Source organism: Leuciscus leuciscus (assembly GCF_965113295.1).
Source record: "Leuciscus leuciscus genome assembly, chromosome: 22".
Classification (NCBI taxonomy): domain Eukaryota; kingdom Metazoa; phylum Chordata; class Actinopteri; order Cypriniformes; family Leuciscidae; genus Leuciscus; species Leuciscus leuciscus.
Window position 1 is genome coordinate 19,142,747 of NC_138746.1, and position 18,858 is coordinate 19,161,604.

The window sequence follows — 18,858 nt, forward strand, 5'->3', positions numbered from 1 at the left end:
CATTATACATAGTTTATTTCAATAACTAGGAAGAGAAGTAGCCTACACTCAACAACAAAAAAAGTAGTCTGTTGATATTATAGCATGACCCAGTTCTGTTTAATACTGCAATAAATATGCATAAAAACACTGGATTAACCTTTCCAAACCGGTTCTGTGGCTATGTGCTTGAGGTGCAGCAACACGATGTTTGGGGTGTGACAAAATACACTTCATAAAATGCACCTCAGACACACACGACGCGCTTTGATCTCACACACTGAACACGCATGCACGCGCGCGCACGCACACTTGCCTCCTCCCCCTGCTCGCGCTGCGCGTGCGTGCGTGCGTGCACGGTACAACATCAACAGAATGAGCCCTCCTCGTTTACTGTCAGAAATAAAACAAACTCTTTACTATCCAAAGTAATTAATTCTGTACCTAAGTATTGAGTGCGTTTCAACCGAAATCATACAGTCGCTTTATCCGGACTAAACTCCGTGGTTCAAAGTGGTAAGAGACATTTTTCCGATTTCTTAAAATTAGATTGTGCAAATGCAACAGTGCTAGGCCGCAGTCTTATATTCAAGCATGCATTTATTTCTCTGAGCGTTAAGACTCAAACAGAGCTGAGAACTGTTTGTTGCATTTTATGGCAGTTTTGTTTTTTAAAAAAGCTACATGTCTTTCAACCTAAGTTACGTGTTTAACAGCAACGCTTCCGCAAAAGTTGGCTATCAATAAAGGCAGGTCTGCAAAACACAAGAGCGATCAGGAAAGATTGTTCATCGTTTAAAGCAGAAAAAAATCTGTAAAATACTTATCATAACACAAATGCATTATTTTGGCTTGCTATAGGGAGACCCCATCGTGGCACGTGCATTGGTAAGCCAATAAAGCTGCATGCATGTGGGTCTTTGTCAGTGTACTGTGCACGAGACCAGTGTTGATGGAGCTCTGTATGGTTGTCTGTGTTTGCATTGGTATAAATCTGCTGGTGCAATGAGCCCTTTAATGACGAAACATAATGTACAGTCAGACTCAATGCAAATTGTTTTGATTCAGAAATTGTAAAGGCATTTTAGTAATCTTCAGGTTTAACATCAAGCCTTCAGTTCAGATCATGAAGTTGATGCACATGTTTCTGAGCCTTCACATCTTGTGACATCAAGCACCTTCTCACTGCTGTGACAATTGCTGCCATAAAAGGTTTTACTATGCATCTAGAATGAAAGTTGTACAAGTGAAAGTACCTTCAGTTATAATATGAGGAAGAGTTTGTGAACAGACAATTAGTCAATTCATTTGGTACAAGACCAGTAGTGTTGGTAACTTACAGTAAAAACATTTTAAAGACTGGCCAGCGTCTACTAACAAGTAAAAACTAGTCCAGACATAGGCTAGTTTTATCACAAATGTGAAATTGCAGCATGTTGGTCTACACCAAAAGACTGCAATAGCTTTTTCCCTCAGGCTGTAAGTTGTCCTGCCGACCTGGTAAAACTACATTTTGTGCCACTATATAGCTTGAATGACATGACAATAAACCAAACGTGACTTTACCATGGTATTTTATTGACTCATGGAGTGTTTTGGAGTGTAGTGTTTTGACTCATGGAGTATACATGTAAATATACCATGGTATATAAATTAATTCAGTTGCCAGTGCAAGTGTTCCACTATTGTCTCTGGTTCTGTTTGAGCAGGATTACTAGCAATACTACTGTCATATGATCTCATTAGATATGTTGAATCATGTACAAGAAAAATAAGTTTTGCATGTTTAATTTGTCAAATGAAGTTGGTTAGCCACATATTTCATCCACAAAGAAAATGTACTCAATGTGCACACACAGCATTAAATTCATACTGAATACTGCAGAAATAGTTAGAAAAAATTATAATTTATTTGTAATAAGCATTTAATTACGTATAAAGAGGAATTTACATAAAACAACCATGGTGAACTTAATTAATTCTTGCATGATGAAATAATGACGAGATTGACATTACATTTATAATATCTTGTAATCAAAATCCTGGATGTTTCATTCTGATTTTTAAGATGGAAGCGTACACTAGTTCTCAACAAAAGTCTGGGCTTTGTAAAAAAAATTTTTACATTTGTAAAAAAAAAAAAAAAAATCTTAGCATAGAGTGAATGATTATATGCTATGATTTAGTGTCAAATTGAGTTTTACTATGTGTTTGTGCTTATTGTTGTGGTTTGTTTTCCTGCAGGTATCTAAAGTGTAACCAATTGAGACCGGGGAAGGGCGGATCTGGAATGGCAGGAGGAAGAAGAGGAGCGAATAGAACGACGTATTGTCGTTCTCCGCTGAGCAGTGAGACAGGCTCCGTTGGCAACGGCAACCATTCCACCAGCTCACCTGTGACGGGTGTGAGGTCACGGACCAGGTGAGGGTAAAGCTACACATAATAAATTAATGTTCTATTGCTTTGGTAACATCCTCCTCCTATGTAACCCACCTATTTCAAATCTCGGTGGTCATCAGGAATGGGTCCGGAACGGGAATGTCCAGCCCTCCGTTGGCCACTCAGACGGTGGTGCCACTGAAGCACTGTAAGATTCCGGAACTCTCCATGGACCGGAACGTCCTGTTTGAGCTCCACCTGTTTGTGTGCCATCTTATAGCACTGTTTGTGCATTACGTCAACATCTACAAAACCGTGTGGTGGTACCCTCCATCACACCCACCTTCACACACCTCTCTGGTGAGTCACGTCTCAAGGCTCAAAAATTAAACTCCACAAAAGCATTTAATCTTATTCTTTCACAAAGTGAATTTCTTTTCTTTTTTCTTTTTTTTTCTCAGAACTTCCACCTAATTGACTATAATATGTTGGTGTTCACCATCATAGTTCTGGCACGCAGGCTAATTGCTGCCATTGTAAAAGAGGTAATGTGCATTATTTTAGATCTGTATGTCATTTTAATCGTTTTAAAAAAATGAACGAGTAGTGTATCAAACTTTTTGCCTTCTTTCTTTGCTCCAAAGGCATCACAAAGTGGGAAGTTGTCCTTCCCACACTCTGTCTTCCTGGTGACGGCTCGTTTTGCCGTCCTGACTCTTGCAGGATGGAGTTTGTGTCGTTCACTCATTTATCTCTTCAAGACGTATTCCGTACTTAGCCTGCTCTTCCTCTGCTATCCGTGAGTAAAAATCTGCACATCCACTGCTATTGATTCTAATGTTTTATTAAGGTGCTGTCACATTTACTGTTCTGCAAAGTTTTGCAGGCAAAATCTAGTTTCTATAATCCAGGCAAAATCCATTTCTATAAGAATCCATGTAGTCTTGAATTTCTTGTGAAGGTGGAATATTTCCCCACACGCATTTAACATCAGGTTCAAGTTGGTCACACGATGGATGGATGGATAGATAGAATGATTGATTTTAAAGTGGACAGTCAGAATTTACAATCATATCTATCCATTATGATATTTTAATATTTCAACACTCTTCTCTATCTTTCCCCCGTCAGGTTTGGAATGTACATCCCTTTCTTCCGACTCAGCTGTGATTTCCGCAGGGCTGGATCCATGTCCCCGTTAAGCGGCATGAGTTCTAAAGAGGTGGGCGGGGCTGCTTTGGGACGTGGGGGACGGGACTATCTCTCCGTCCTGAAGGAAACATGGAAACAGCACACCAGTCAGCTGTACAGTGCTCAGCCCATGCCCACCCACGCCTGCTGTCTCTCTCCTGACCTCATCCGCAAAGAAGTGGAGTACCTGAAGATGGACTTCAACTGGAGGATGAAGGAGGTGTTGGTTAGCTCCATGCTAAGTGCCTACTACGTAGCGTTCGTACCTGTTTGGTTCGTCAAGGTGAGTGCATTGATAGGTCTTCTGTACACTGACGTGCATATTCATAAACACATATAATGTGTGAATTGAGAGAAAAGGTTTTGTTCATGAGGAATACAGGTGATTCATATGTAATAAGTCAGTACATTCAGATCAGATTGGCAGTGGTTTCCAAACTTTGTTGAGTGGTGTACCCCCTGAGGCATTTAACATCCTTCTTCATACTCCCTCTTTTCCACACCTTTTCCATTAAAGTCCCCCTGTGGTCAATAATTGAATCCCTTAAAGGAACACTCCGACTTTTTGGGACTTTAGCTTATTCACAGTATCCCCCAGAGTTAGATAAGTCCATACATACCTTTTTAATTTCTGTGCGTTCTGTAAGTGTTATTTGACGCACCCACCGCTAGCCTAGCTTAGCACAAAGACTGGATGTAAATGGATAATGGTAGCATACTAATCCCAATAAGTGACAAAATAATGCAAACATTTTCCGATTTACATGTTGTGATCTGTATAGTCACAGCGTGTACAAATAACAAGGCTATATGAGACAGAGACCATTTTTAATCGTATAAATACTGGGAACTATATTCTCACTAGGCGTAGGAGCACAGCTACTTGGGCGGAGTGGCTACTTGGGCGGAGTGATTAGCGCAGCACACGAGACGCCCTGTGGTGAGGAGCAGAGAGTTCGTTTGTTTTGTTTACGGAACCATCAACAGGGCGTCTCGTGTGCTGCGCTAATCAGTCCGCCCAAGTAGCCACTCCGCCCAAGTAGCTGTGCTCCTACGCCTAGTGAGAATATAGTTCCCAGTATTTATACGATTAAAAATGATCTCTGTCTCATATAGCCTTGTTATTTGTACACGCTGTGACTATACAGATCACAACATGTAAATAGTAAAATGTTTGCATTATTTTGTCACTTATTGGGATTAGTATGCTACCTTATCCATTTACATCCAGTCTTTGTGCTAAGCTAGGCTAGCGGTGGGTGTGTCAAATAACACTTGCAGAACGCACAGAAATGAAAAAGGTATGTATGGACTTATCTAACTCTGGGGGATACTGTGAATAAGCTAAAGTCCCAAAAAGTCGGAGTGTTCCTTTAAAACTAATCTTTGCTCACAAAAATGACATATTTAAAAATAATTCCTTTAAAAGAATTTCTTCATGCCTTAAAATAGCTTGAATGTAACTCTACGCCCTTGCTTCATTTAGTATACATGGTTCAGTGAATATTCATGTTAGTCTCCGCCTTCACTCACTCACACCCGCTCAGAGATCCGCTTGACTTGTCAACTTTACTGTAGTGAACACTACACAATGGCTAGTGGAAATACTTGTTTAATTCAGCCACATATGTTTAAACCAGAAACTGATTCAGAAGAAGAAGTGGAAGAGTGAATTATACAGGCTCTTCTACAAGTCGATGTATCAGAATGGTAATGTGTTTTATGTTTCGCTCTCTACAACGTCGGACACATAACGGTTAATAATTTGATTAGTCTTTTGCTTGCCTACGTTATCAAACAGCTAATAATGTGTTGCTAATGTTACACAAACCATGTTCCCGTTTGCTATCTCAGAGTCAGACAGCTGCCATCTAAAAATCTGCATCCAGAAATGCTTTGAACAACTCAGAACGTCAGTGGAGAAAGGCATATAGTCCAGCATAAAATCCTACACATAATTCTCTTGCTATATTGCTAATATACCCGCTTTTTCATATCAACAGAAAAATATACCAGGATAACCTGCTTCTCTAGAGACTCCCTGCTTCTTATCATAGTAATGATGATGTTATGCTAAAGCCCATCTATACATTGTTGTTGACGTGATTGGTTATACCATGTTTGTAACAAAGAGAACAGGGGCGGTTTCGAACCGCAATTTTGAGACTGTCTTTGGTAAACTGCAGTTTTAAGGAGAAAATACTCAGCAATGGGGTTGACTTATGAATTTGTTCATGGTTTGTCTTAAAGCATATTAAAAACACAACATAGACATATAAACAACATTAAAAACTTGATTTTCACCACAGGAGGTCTTTAAGGGACAATATTTCCCCCCTTAAATTGATTTTCTAGTACAATTTTGCCTTTATAAATACCTTTTATCAAATAAATAATGTTTTAAATATAAAATGCTCAGTAGAGAAATGTGCAATGATGGTAAAATCAAAGTGATACTTATATTAAACTAAAACTGGCAGTATGTGGCGGTAAGTCATTCTTAAGTCAGTCTTAATGAGGGAACCATCAAGTCATTCATATATTCAGAAAATAAGTAAGTGGCTTTATTTATGAATGGGTCATTGAATCATTGACTCAGAATACGTTCAAAGCCAAAGATTCATTTACAAAACACCGCTGTGTGTTGTAGTTCTGCTGTGGCTTTCGTTGGAACAATTTTTTTGTTGCAAAACAGAGCAAACAATACAAAATGTACATCACTTAGTATTACACTTCTGTTTGTTGAACTGTTGTATAAAATCAATGTCACATTTGCAGTCATGTGGATATTTGGGGAAAATTGCATTCTTGCTTCTCATATAATATCAACATTAAAAACAAGAACTCACAAGTTGTTGTTTTTTCTATATAGCAGAGAGTTTGAGTCTTAAATCGATCTGTTTGCACAGTCTTGTCTATTTTTGTTCTCCATTCTAGTATGTGGTTAATTCCCATTTTTACAAAGGCACATTGTCGAGAGCTGCAGTAATGTAGCTGGATTTGCTATGACAGCACACTCTGCATGCAATGCTCGCTGCTTGTGTGGATGCAGTCAGTTTCGACCGCAAAAGAGGATTTCATGTGATTGGATGTCATGTATATGACCTTTTACGGCATTTTGCCAGTTAGAAATACATGCTCGGTTTTATTGTTATTTTAAGTTGGGGTAGAATTAAAGCAATAGTTCACTTTGAAATTAAATTTTGGTATGTTTTAGCTTACCTCAAGGGCATCCAAGATGTAGGTGTCTTTTTTTTCCGCAGTAGTTTCAATTTTGAAATTTTTAGGTCAAAAGCCTTGGCTACGGTTTCGTTCCAATGAACTGCAGTAGCCAATGCGACTTCTAGTGTATATATCTATACCCGCCCGCGCTCTCAGATCACTTGGACGTGGCTGTGTACAAGAGGTAAAAACGATATAAATACTGTTCGTTTTCTCACACAAACCGCTCGTTTCGTGTCTTAGGCCATCAATGTGTACTTACGATGGGGAATTGTTTAATTTGGACGATGGGGAATTGTTTTAATTTGGACTCTGTGCTTGCTCTTTGAGACAGTGACCATAGACCTGCATTATATGACTGACAGACAAGAACGGTTTGACCTAAAAATATCAAAATTGAAACTACTGCGGAAAAAAATCCAAAAATCTTGGATGCCCTTGAGGTAAGCTAAAACATACCAAAATTTAATTTCAAAGTGAACTTTCCCTTTAAATAAACTGTACAACTCAGCATTTTGTTTCCTTACCCCCTCTGTCACCTCACGCACCCCCAGGGTATGGGTATCCCAGTTTAGGAACCACTGGCCTAAGGGGAAAAAATCATTCTTCCTATTTAAACCAACACATGCTAATTCTTTTTCCAGCTATTATTTTTATGGCTTTTCAATCTGTCCTCAATGCAAAACTTTGGTTTAGCATCATGGGTTCTGTTGACATAACTCTGGATGTATTTTGTGTGAACATCTGTCAACATGTTCTTTGAAAAATCTTTTTTCTATGCAAGCTGCTTAAAAATAACGAATAATCAAATAAATGGCTATTATATTTGCCTATAATGTTTATTGCTTACAAAAACTCTACCATCCAAAAGTTCGGGGCAGTAAGATGGTTTACTGTTTATTAAGTAAGTCTCAAATGCTCAACAAGACTACATTTATTGAATTAAAAATACAGTTAAAACATTAAAATTGTGAAATATTATTATAATTTAAAATAACTGTTTTAGACTTTAATATATTTTAAAATGTCATTTATTCCTGTGATGCAAAACTGAATTTTCAGCATCATTACTCCAGTCTTCAGTGTTACATGATCTTTCAGAAATCATTCTAATATATTGATTTGGTGCTCAAGAAACATTTATTATTATCATCAATGTTGAAAACTTTGTGCTGATTATTGTTTTTATGTAAACACATTTTTTTTTTCAGCATTCATTTAACAGCATTCATTTTAAGTAGATAATTTTTTGAAAGATTATTAAAGTTTTACTGTCTTTTTTTATAAGTTTAATGTCATTGCTAAATAAAAGTATTTATTAAAAATATATTATATTAAATACATACTCAAAGGAATATTACAGGTTTGTAGGTTACTCTGTAATACCTAGCACAGCACATTTTGTCTTAAAGTGATAGTTCACCCAAAAATGTAAATTCTGTCATCATTTACTCACCCTCAAGTTGTTTCAAACCTAAATTAATTGTTTCTTCTGCTGAACACAAAAGAAGATATTTTGAAGAATGTTGGTTACCAAACAGTTGATGGACCCCATTTACTTTCATAGTATGAAAAAAAAAAAAAATAGTCAATGGCAGTTAAAGGGGTCCATCAACTGTTTGGTTACTGACATTCTTCAAAATATTATCTTTTGTGTTCAGCAGAAAATAGAAATTCATACATGTTTGGAACAACTTGAGAGTGAGTATTTTTGGTGAGTTTGAGGGTGAGTTTAATTTTCGGGTGAACTATCCCTTTAAGCCTGAAGAGTTTGGGTGAATTGTTTTACATTCCTACACATTTGACTCTTTTTTTTTTTTTTTCTCTGTTTGTATAGAGCACTCAGTATGTCGATAAACGCTGGTCCTGTGAGCTGTTCATCCTGGTGTCCGTCAGTACTTCTGTCATTCTGATGCGGCACCTACTGCCTCCCCGTTACTGCGACCTGCTCCACAAAGCGGCTGCGCACCTGGGCTGCTGGCAGAAGGTGGACCCCTCCCTCTGCTCAAACGTCCTCCAACACATGTACGTCTGACCTGGGGTCACTGCTGGGGTCATAGAAATGTCAAAAATTTAGGTTGTTAGAGCTTTTTGTGCGTCTTTGCTGGATTTTGGTAAATATAATAGTATAGCAAGTGCTGACCGATTGATTCCAAATTGATTTTTTAGTGAAGTGCTCAGTTCTTGTTCACACCCTTAAAAGAATGGCTGCATTGTGTTGCATGTTTCAACGTGTTCATTTGATTTCAGGTGTTGCCATCAATTTGCCAAAGACTTATAGCTCATTAAATTTATTTTGGAAACCAATATGTTTTTAAACATGAACATGTATTGGTTTTCAAAATGTACACCTAGAGCCTATTTAGCTTTCTATATTTTTTACTTTTGTTTGTTACTTTTATTTTTATTACTGGCACTTACATTTATTTTTACCCTTTTGTTTTCCTAAATGAACATTTTCTTATTTAATTATTATTATATATATTTTTTGCATATAATATTGATAAATCGTGTTATAAACCTTTGGTGCAATGTGTTTGCTTTTGTTTGTAGACTGTAATCTCTTTTTTTTGCTTTCCCCCCCTACAGATGGACAGAAGAGTACATGTGGCCACAGGGAGTTTTAGTAAAACACAGTAAAAATGTTTATAAGGCCATGGGCCATTACAACGTAGCAGTTCCCTCAGATGTTTCGCATTATCGTTTCTATGTAAGTATAAACTGTAGCCGTTTTTGCTGTTTGCTGATTAAACAGAATGAATGTCAATGTTATTAGAAATATTAGTACAAAAAATGTATTATGTATTTTCATGGGAATAATATTGCAATAACCTCTGTTCCCCTTCTTTTTTCCCTCTCTCCTAACAGTTTTTCTTCAACAAACCACTTCGAATATTGAACATTCTCATAATCCTGGAAGGCGCAATGATATTCTACCAGCTATATTCACTGATGTGTTCAGAGAAATGGCATCAGACGATATCATTAGCTCTAATATTATTCAGTAATTATTACGCCTTTTTCAAACTGCTCAGAGACAGAATAGTTCTGGGAAAAGCATATTCGTATTCAGCCAGTGCCTCTAATCAGAAAGTCAGTTAGACAAGCATAAATTATTGTCAGTCATCACAGATGAGCAGAAAACATGCATGAGAGCTGTTTATTTTTTCTACAAGTGCATTTTTTTTTTTGTCTGTTTATGTTCTGACTTGCCATGAAATAAAAAGGAAACATATTTTTATATTAAGTCTGTTTCACTGAAGTTTTTTATTAATGCACCACTTCTTACATGGCTGTCATAATCATCTGACATAATCAGACACAAATGTGTTACTAGAATTCAAATATTTTTATTTATTTTGAAATCAATAAGCCCTAGATTTATCATCATAATATTTTTCAGGTTCTGGGACCCAGGAATAAACTTTTGTCCACTGTAGTGGACATTATATTTTAGTCAATTTCTCTGACACCATATATGTCACAGTTTTACAGTCTGGATGTCCTGTGAAGAGCACATTCAGGGCTTTTTAGAGATACCAAATGTTAGGTTTCACCATGACAACAACTTCTCCTTGGTCTTTAAAAATGGCTGATATTAATTTAGTGATCAAATTTAGCAGTCTTGTGGATCATATTTTAAATTATCATTTGTGTCTGACAAATTTTCAAACTGTTTGTCATAAATATATATAATATAATATTCTTCCTATGAAATAGGTATTATTGTGAAAATGTTGCCAATTATTCTCCCATTATGTATTACACTTCTTTTTTCATTGCATGTTGCCCTAAAGAACACATTATTTTGCAAATTAGATACATTGTATCGATACATTGTATTGAATGGAACTACACATTTATGGCCATTTTACCCACATATCGCATAAAGTAAAATGGAATATCAATCCATTCTGTTATATCTTTCATAACATATTTGAGAATCATCTTTATACACAGGTTTGGTTACAAAAAAATCTTGAAACCTACAAATTTTTTTTTTTCGCCTGTACATGTCATTTTATTTTCTGTCCCGGTGTCCAGTACAGTGGACATAGCATAACATATTAATAAAATATATATATATATATATATATATATATATATATATATATATATATTATTATAATCTAAAACAATGTAATGACAATGTGACAATGTAACTTTCGCCTTTAGATGGCGACACACGTCTCAATGGCTACAGATTTCGGTCAACGGTTGACAATGCAGCAATTCATTATAGAGCCATTTATTTTTGTAGTATAATGGCATATTAAAACACGTTGTATAAATAGCCAGCTGTGTGGTTGAGGTTTTAATAGTTAGTGTGATGCTCTGTGTCTTTAAACGAGAGCTTAGTTTGCATCCTATTGTGACCACTTTCCTAGTATGGCGAAGGTTTAGCTCATGAATAATAATGTTGTTATTGTGACGTTGCTCATAAGCGTACCCATTGCTGAGGCTCGGCTCTTGAATATTAATTATGTAGTTAGGACGCCTCTTCCAATAGCGAAAGAGCATCTCATGAATATTAATAACCAAGCTTCACCATAGTACGAGTTGCAGAATCGCCGTCGGGAAGTGGAGACCAAGGAGAGCTCCCGCTGGACATAGCTCGCACTTGATGTCGGCTTTTAAAACGGACCGCGTATAAATCATACGTCATTGGAATGGAAAAACCAACACGGGCGTCTTAAATTTGCGTTGGAAAGCTCAAAGAGCCCCATCCTTATCCGCCAGCCGGTGAGTAAATCGTTATGTTTAGCTATATGACGATGTGCGCATCGCCTCATGGGGCATCCTGTGCAAATCCTTTCCATTCTGTGTAAAACCTCTTCCCCAAATGAGAAATGCAGTAGCTATCGCACTGGTAAACATATCAAGTCATAAGCTACAATTCTATAATTGCAAAGAAAAAAATGGAGTATGGCGTAAAAAAGACGTAATGTATGTAGCCTAATATAAAGTGCATTCATTAAAATTGAGATTTTGACCCAGATTGTTTAGTATACTGGCAATGAATAATCCTTCATCTAAATGGCTATTATAATATCGAATATATAATATATGTACAATTCATCATTCATCATTCATTTATTCTATTTTATATAGAATTTTTATTTATAAAATCTAGATTCTTATTTAGAATCCACTATTTATATGGAATTAAGGGTGGGCAGGAACATACAAATGGGTCAGAAATTAATTTATTGCTTTTTTCCAACCTATTGGGTTTGGGATTAGAATTAAAATAATAGGCCTACAGTTTAATGCTTTTCTTCAAAATATTGCTTATATTTTCAAAAAGGTCAGTGATATTCTTACAGCTGCCATGTTACTTTTATACAGATGGTTGAATTGATGCCAGAGTGCAAGAAACCTGACCCGAGTAATTGCAATTTCTAAGAAAAAGCTTGATAAGAAGGTATTTCTTTACACAGGGTGAGAAACAGAACAGGAGAATAAACAAACCAGAAAATGGCAGAGAGGCTTACTTTATCCATAATATAAGAACCAATCTATAGTTTTGGTGGAGGTTGAAAGAACCCCACAAAGTTAGAATGATTAGAAGTACGATTTTCATATATACATTTACCAATGACATTTATCAAGCATGTTACCTCTGATATTGTTATTTGACTTCATGCAGTCACACAAAACATTGAATTTTCCATTCCATCTGTTTGCTGCTCAAGGTCAGACATTAATAATTGCTAAATGTTTAACGCAGGCTCTCACTTTGACCTGCTGTAATGATTGAAATCTGTTCGCTTCAAAGCTGAAATTTACTTGAGTTCAGTGATACCAGCAGGACTCTCAAGGCATGTGACAAACCTTCATATTTTGGTCCCCCACATTATTTAATTTATCTCTATGGCGGGGGCCTTTATTATTACGTAATGCTCTTGTTTGCCTTCCCAACCAAAACAAAGCAGAAAGAGCCTGAACATGTACCTTTGCCATTAAAAAAAGTATATAGCTAATGCTTTAGGATGACGGCAATGTTCAGGTAACACTCTTTCATATAACAATATTTTTGCAATTCCATTCAGTGACTCTACCTTTACCTTTTTGACTTCATGTGCTATTCCACTTTACTCCACACTCTTAAAAATAAAGGTTCTTTATTGGCATCTATGGTTCCATGCAGAACCTTTAACATCTATGGAACATTTCCATTGCAAAGGTTATTTAAGGGTTATTCAGATTATTAAAATGTTTTCACACTAAGAAAATAAATGGTTCCCCGAAAGGTCATTTGGAGCGAGGTTCAAAAATAGTTATTCCCCAGCTAACAGGGAATGTTCTGGTAAGGTTCTCTCAAAGTTATAAACAAATGTTTTTCCATTAACATTAATAGAATGTTTGTTCAAAGTTGTTTAGTCTTTAATTATGTTCTTAAAGCGTTAGCACAAAATCATTAGCATGAAATCTATTCATCATGCTTTTTTTAAAAATGTTTTAGTTGGATGTTCGTTTAACATTTTAAATGTTACTACTTGTTTCAGAATGTTCAAAGAACATTCAAAAGTAATGTTCCCATAATGTTTGCAAAATGGAATGTTCCCTTAAAGGGATAGTTCACCCTAAAAAGGAAATTAGCCCATGATTTACTCACCCTCCTAGGTGTAGGCTATATGACATTCTTCGTTCAGACGAACACAATCGGAGTTATATAAAAAAATGTCCTGGCTCTTCCAAGCTTTATAATGGAAGTGAATGGCTGTTTCTGTTTTGAAGTCCATCAAAGCGCATCCATCCATGATAAAAGTCCTCCAAACGGCTCCGGGGGGGTTAATAAAGGCCTTCTGATGTGAAGCGATGCGTTCGTGTAAGAAAAATATCCATATTTAAAACTTTATCTACTAAAATCACTAGCTTCCGGCAGACGGCCGTACGCATCGATTTACGGTGGAAGAGGGACCCCTGACCTGACGCAAAATGTAATGACGAACGCAGAAGCGCAGAGGATAGAACAAAAACAAAACGAATTTTTTTAAAGAGAAATGTCGGAGGAGCTTGAGTTTGTTGCCCAGCCCTGTTTCTTTGAACCGCGAGAGGTATCTAAACTTACGATACTCCTACATCCTACGTCATACATGCGTCACGAGTTACTCTTGTGCAGGACTTTTATCATTGATGGATGCACTTGGATGGACTTCAAAACAGAAACAGCCATTCACTGCCATTATAAAGCTTGGAGGAGCCAGGACATTTTTTAATATAACTCCTATTGTGTTCGTCTGAACGAAGAATGTATGGATGAATGCCGTATGCCCTTATTTCTTTTATGGACCACAAAAGGATAATAAAAAATAAAAAAGCCTCACTTGCAATCATCCATATAATGGCAGTGAATAGCGACCAGCATTAAGCTTTTTTTTTTAAACGCAAAAGTATCACAGAATGATCACATGCTGCAACACTTGTTGTATATTCCATGTGTTCTGGGATCAGAACTCTGTTGACAGATGTGAATGCGATAACTTCTTGTTATTTTTAACACAATGGATATATTCACCTCAGAGAAAAAGGTACATGATGGATTGTATTTCTTGTCTCGTTTTTGTTGGGCGAGACGGAGTGAACTGCTGTGCTAACAGAGTCAGAACGAGCATGTCGCGTAGCCATGCATTGAAGACTAACGGCCAAGGTTAGGATTTTTGTTAAATAATAATAATGTTGTTCATATCGTATACTCCCAGAACACTTGAAATACCTATGACACGTGTTGCATCCTTCTGTGATACCTTTGCATCTTTTTAAAAAAGCTTGATGCTGGTCGCTATTCACTGCCATTTTATGAACAAGCACGAGTGGGAATTTTTTTTTCAATTCTCCTTTTGTGGTTCATAAAAGAAATATGGCATTAGAACAACACAAGGGTGATTCATTTTTTACTTAATTTTAATTTTAGGGTTCCTATCCCTTTAAGAGTGCAGGATCAGATCATGTTGTATTTCCTACATCTCAGTTGCTGAAAGCTCTTGTCTATGTCTCTTAGAAAGTGCCAGTGCCCTCATGGAGGACAAGAGGAAGAAAAGGAGTCCCAAAGTGTCCCTTCCCCATCCCCCTCCTCCACCAATCAACCCTCGAAAGCTCACCGTTCTCCCGGCGAGTAAGAGTGCCACATTCTCATTGGGTCTGCCCCATCCTCCCTCCCCCAAACCCAGGGGAAAGTGCAAGAGATCGGTGGGGGCAATGGGTCCATCTAAAGAAGCTCTTGCCGTTCCTGAGGTTCCCCCTAAAAACACAAGGTTTGTGTGCTTGTTCTCCTAAGTTTGATCTTTGTGTCTTATTCGACATTTAAAAATTGTGCCACAAAATAGAGTCTAGTAGTGATTCTGGTTCTATTTGTACCGATACAGGCCTCACCGAGAGAAGCCCAGAGCTCCTCAGCCCGCCGGACCTAGTCGCGTGTCCCAGTCCTCCTCACCGCTCCAGCACTCATTCCTCACCGACGTCTCCGATGTGAGAGAGATGGAGGGAGGACTGCTCAACCTGCTCAACGACTTTCACTCTGGAAAACTGCAGGCTTTCGGTATGACACGTGCGCTAGGGCTTTATTCAGAAACTTTAATAGTTTGGGCTGTAATTAGAAGCGGTTGACAGTCTTAATTGCTGGGACATTTTTGAGGAATGCAAAGGTGTGTAAGGGTGGCACATTTACACCATCTAATTCATCAGTGAGTTGATATAGATTTGCTTTACGGTAAGGTACTATCTCAGTTTCTATGTGTATAACACGGTGTGTTTGCAGGTAAGGTGTGCTCCTTTGAGCAACTAGAGCATGTGAGGGAGATGCAGGAACGTCTGGCCCGGCTCCATTTCAGTCTGGACAGTCATGTGGAGGAGCTGTCTGAAGACCAGAGAAAAAACGCTTCGGACCGCAATCTTGAACACCTGCTTTCTAACGTGAGACATTAATTCACTTCATTTTATCATGCAACTCTTGTAGGGCTGCACGATTAATTGAAATAACACAGAAATAGTGATATGGCTTTGTGCGATTATCGAGTGGAAACGAATGAAATGAAAACGTGTGCTGCGTGTTTCAGAGTAAAGCGCAACGCTGAGCTCAAGATTCAGTGTTTTCAGTGTCTTTTCTGTAAATTCTGCTCCATGTGAACTCATCCCTGCATCCACCGTGAGTTTGGGTCATGTATAACCTGCATTTAGGAACGCCACATGCACCACCCATCTTCCAAAAAAACAGCTGTTGTCAACAAAAGAGAAGCTTTAAGGGCTTTGTAGTAATAATAATATAATAATAATGATGATGATGATTATTGATGTATAATCACAAGATATTTGGCCAAATTGTGCAACCCTACAAACAAGCACAACAAACTTGGAACTTTTATTTTAAATTCTAATCACAATTTTAATCACAATTAAATTTTTTCCCCCAAATCGTGCAGCCCTAATCTCTTATGCATTCATACCGAAGCTTAAACCACGGACATTTATTCTGCTTTCACATGCAAATGTATATTTGTACCTTATAGTAGACACACATTAGTGGAATCTGGTTTGACTGGATATGGAACACCAGTCTATTTGTTCTCTCTCCACTATTCAAGCCCTCTGAGCGTCTCTCACACGCTAATACTCAAAGACTGAACACAATAATACCCTGTATCTCAATACGGGCCTGTGGCTGAATCTCATATTATTATCCAAGTCCAAGTGTCACCCTCTGACTTAATTCTTTCATCAGCCTGTGAAGGGCTGGACAGTTACTATTGATAGTATTTCCCTTCTAGCTGTCAGCTCAGTGGTATGTGCTAGAGAGCCCAGAGTGTGTGAAAGAGAGTGTGTGAACTGTTTCATTACTGATGATTCACTCAGTATAACAGAATGTATTTGAATCTTATAAAAACGAGTTCAGGTTACTTTTTATCCCACTTTTTTCATTAAGCTTGTTTTAGGACTATTAAAGGAACACTCCACCGTTTTTTTCATATTAAACTATGTTATTCCCTTAACTAAGACGAGTACATACCTCTCTCGTCTCAGTGCGTGCACTCAATCGCTCTGGCGCACGGCGACACTTTGATAGCACTTAGCTTAGCCTAGTTCATTCATTAGGGACCAAACAGAGATGAAAAAACAGTGGAGTGTTCCTTTAAGACTTTTGCATTGTGATAATAATTTCATTAAGCACATCCCCACCACTCTCCATAATGCAATATTTTACTGATAAACTTGTCTAAAATTCCCATTATTGATTCTCATTACTGTACTAGTCTTTTTTAATATATTATTTTTTAATCAGCAGCATAACAAATACTGCCATGATATATTTTACAATTTAAATAATTGTTATGTAACGTGGAATAATTCCAGGAAACAGACTTTAATCACAAACACTCAGGAACCAGGAGAAACGCAGGGGAAAACCATACAAACATTAACAACACCGAACCATGAACACAAGAAATACAAGAAACACAAGCAGCAAATTATATTGATTTTTTAAATGCATCTCTGTTTTGTCCCGTTTAGCTGGAAGAATTGAGCAGCTCCATGTATCCTTCCACTCTATGGTTTGTATGTGTTGTACATTGCAAGAATTATAAAATACAATGTTTATTGACTTTTAATCTTAATCAACTCTCTCTCAAGTAAAATATATTGTGGGAAAAATGGTGTTTATCCAGAAAGGGTTTGTGTTAGACTGAAAGCTCTCAGTGTTCTCAGCTAAGCACTTAGTTTTAGTTTCAGTAAGTGCAGGGATTGTGTTTCTCAAAACATCTTAGATCAGTTGTGTCCCAATGGAAGCCAAATAGGTACATGCATTATATGTGCAGAAAGAATACTGGAGTCAGCATGTTTATATGGAATAGGACCTCCAGACCTTGTACATTAGATGTACATTAGCAGTGCATATCTCCTTAATGCTGTTTAACCAGACAGAAACTCCACCTGGCGGAAAATCAAGACTTACCCAAGTCCTCCAACACCTGAAGCAAGAAACCAAACCCAGCCGACCATCAAATCACTGTGCAGACCAAAGCCCAAGTTGCCATGGCTACAACTCAACTGCAAGTTAATGAGCGCCATCATCGTGATCCGTGACTAATGCAATGCTAAATGACGGCAGCAGCATCAAAGCACATTCTCCATGTGAATGAAATTCAACAGCAAAAATGGCACTTCTGGTTTGTCTAAATATTTTAGTCTTTGCATTTCACAATTCCAATGATTTTGAGCCTGAAAGCCATTTTTGTTAAAGTGTTTAAATTGGGATAAATAGTAACTGTACTTCCTCTAGGGTTTGAATGAATTGATTCCACAGGTTCATTCATCAATGGTAAAGGCTAACTAGAATGATTAGATCAACCATGAAAGCAGTGAAGGAGAAGATTAACACTTACATTATTCGTCAATCAGCACATACACAATGGATTTTTTTTTTTGTTATCGGTCGGTGTTCTCTGGAATGATGTTGTAAATGGCTGTGGAGTAGCTATAAACTCACTCAGGACTGCTTGAGATCATTGATCTTAGTGCCTCTTCTCAGCCTCTAGATTACATTGATTGTTTTACCGGAAGGTCTTCGTGGGACTCTCGAAATGATGGAATAGAGTCTTTTTGTAGATGCTTGTACATTAAAATTGAAGTACGGTTATTTCATATAATGTTATATTACATGTTTGTAAACTAGAGTTTTAAATATCTATGTTGATATAGGAACAGTAATGATAGAAGTTGTTTGTTATTCTAAATGGAACTGATGGAAATGTACAGGATTTGTGAGTGTGTGTGTGTTATCTTTGTATAAACTAAATTGAAAACATAATAGAATCAGGCATTTCAAATTTCAGGTTCTAAAAAAGTTGAGATTTGGGTAATTCTAGAGTTAGAGAGGAGTTGACTCGAGAATTCCCCCATTTCTTCATGGAGCACAAGATTGTATTTGAAACTTGTAGATTTGTATAGTCTCTAGCCCAAAGCACAAACGCAGTGCAGTAACATCTAATAAAGATCTGCAGTGGACCAAAACTGCTGCAAAAAAATGGTACATAGTCCATATGTACAGTGAGGAAAATAAGTATTTGAACACCCTGCTATTTTGCAAGT

The 18,858-nt window shown here is 37.3% G+C and overlaps 2 protein-coding genes across 3 annotated transcripts; both read left to right on the plus strand.

Annotated features, from left to right (window-relative positions):
- The first annotated feature begins 306 nt into the window (after positions 1-306).
- Positions 307-10,018, plus strand: tmem39b (transmembrane protein 39B). The gene is made up of 9 exons (XM_082153931.1): positions 307-495; positions 2,224-2,400; positions 2,499-2,718; positions 2,820-2,903; positions 3,003-3,157; positions 3,490-3,832; positions 8,609-8,796; positions 9,361-9,481; positions 9,640-10,018. The coding sequence occupies exons 2-9, from the start codon at positions 2,270-2,272 to the stop codon at positions 9,871-9,873; spliced, it is 1,476 nt and encodes a 491-aa protein (XP_082010057.1). The 5' UTR covers positions 307-495; positions 2,224-2,269; the 3' UTR covers positions 9,874-10,018.
- Positions 10,019-11,317: 1,299 nt separating this feature from the next.
- On the plus strand, positions 11,318-18,095 carry ccdc28b (coiled-coil domain containing 28B). Of its 2 annotated transcripts, none has more exons than XM_082154305.1 (6): positions 11,318-11,514; positions 14,777-15,029; positions 15,141-15,313; positions 15,533-15,687; positions 17,281-17,303; positions 17,688-18,095. In XM_082154305.1, the coding sequence occupies exons 2-6, from the start codon at positions 14,794-14,796 to the stop codon at positions 17,740-17,742; spliced, it is 642 nt and encodes a 213-aa protein (XP_082010431.1). In that variant the 5' UTR covers positions 11,318-11,514; positions 14,777-14,793; the 3' UTR covers positions 17,743-18,095. The 2 variants fall into 2 exon arrangements, with proteins under 2 accessions (XP_082010431.1, XP_082010430.1); XM_082154304.1 differs by lacking the exon at positions 11,318-11,514 and adding an exon at positions 13,408-14,425.
- Positions 18,096-18,858: the final 763 nt, after the last annotated feature.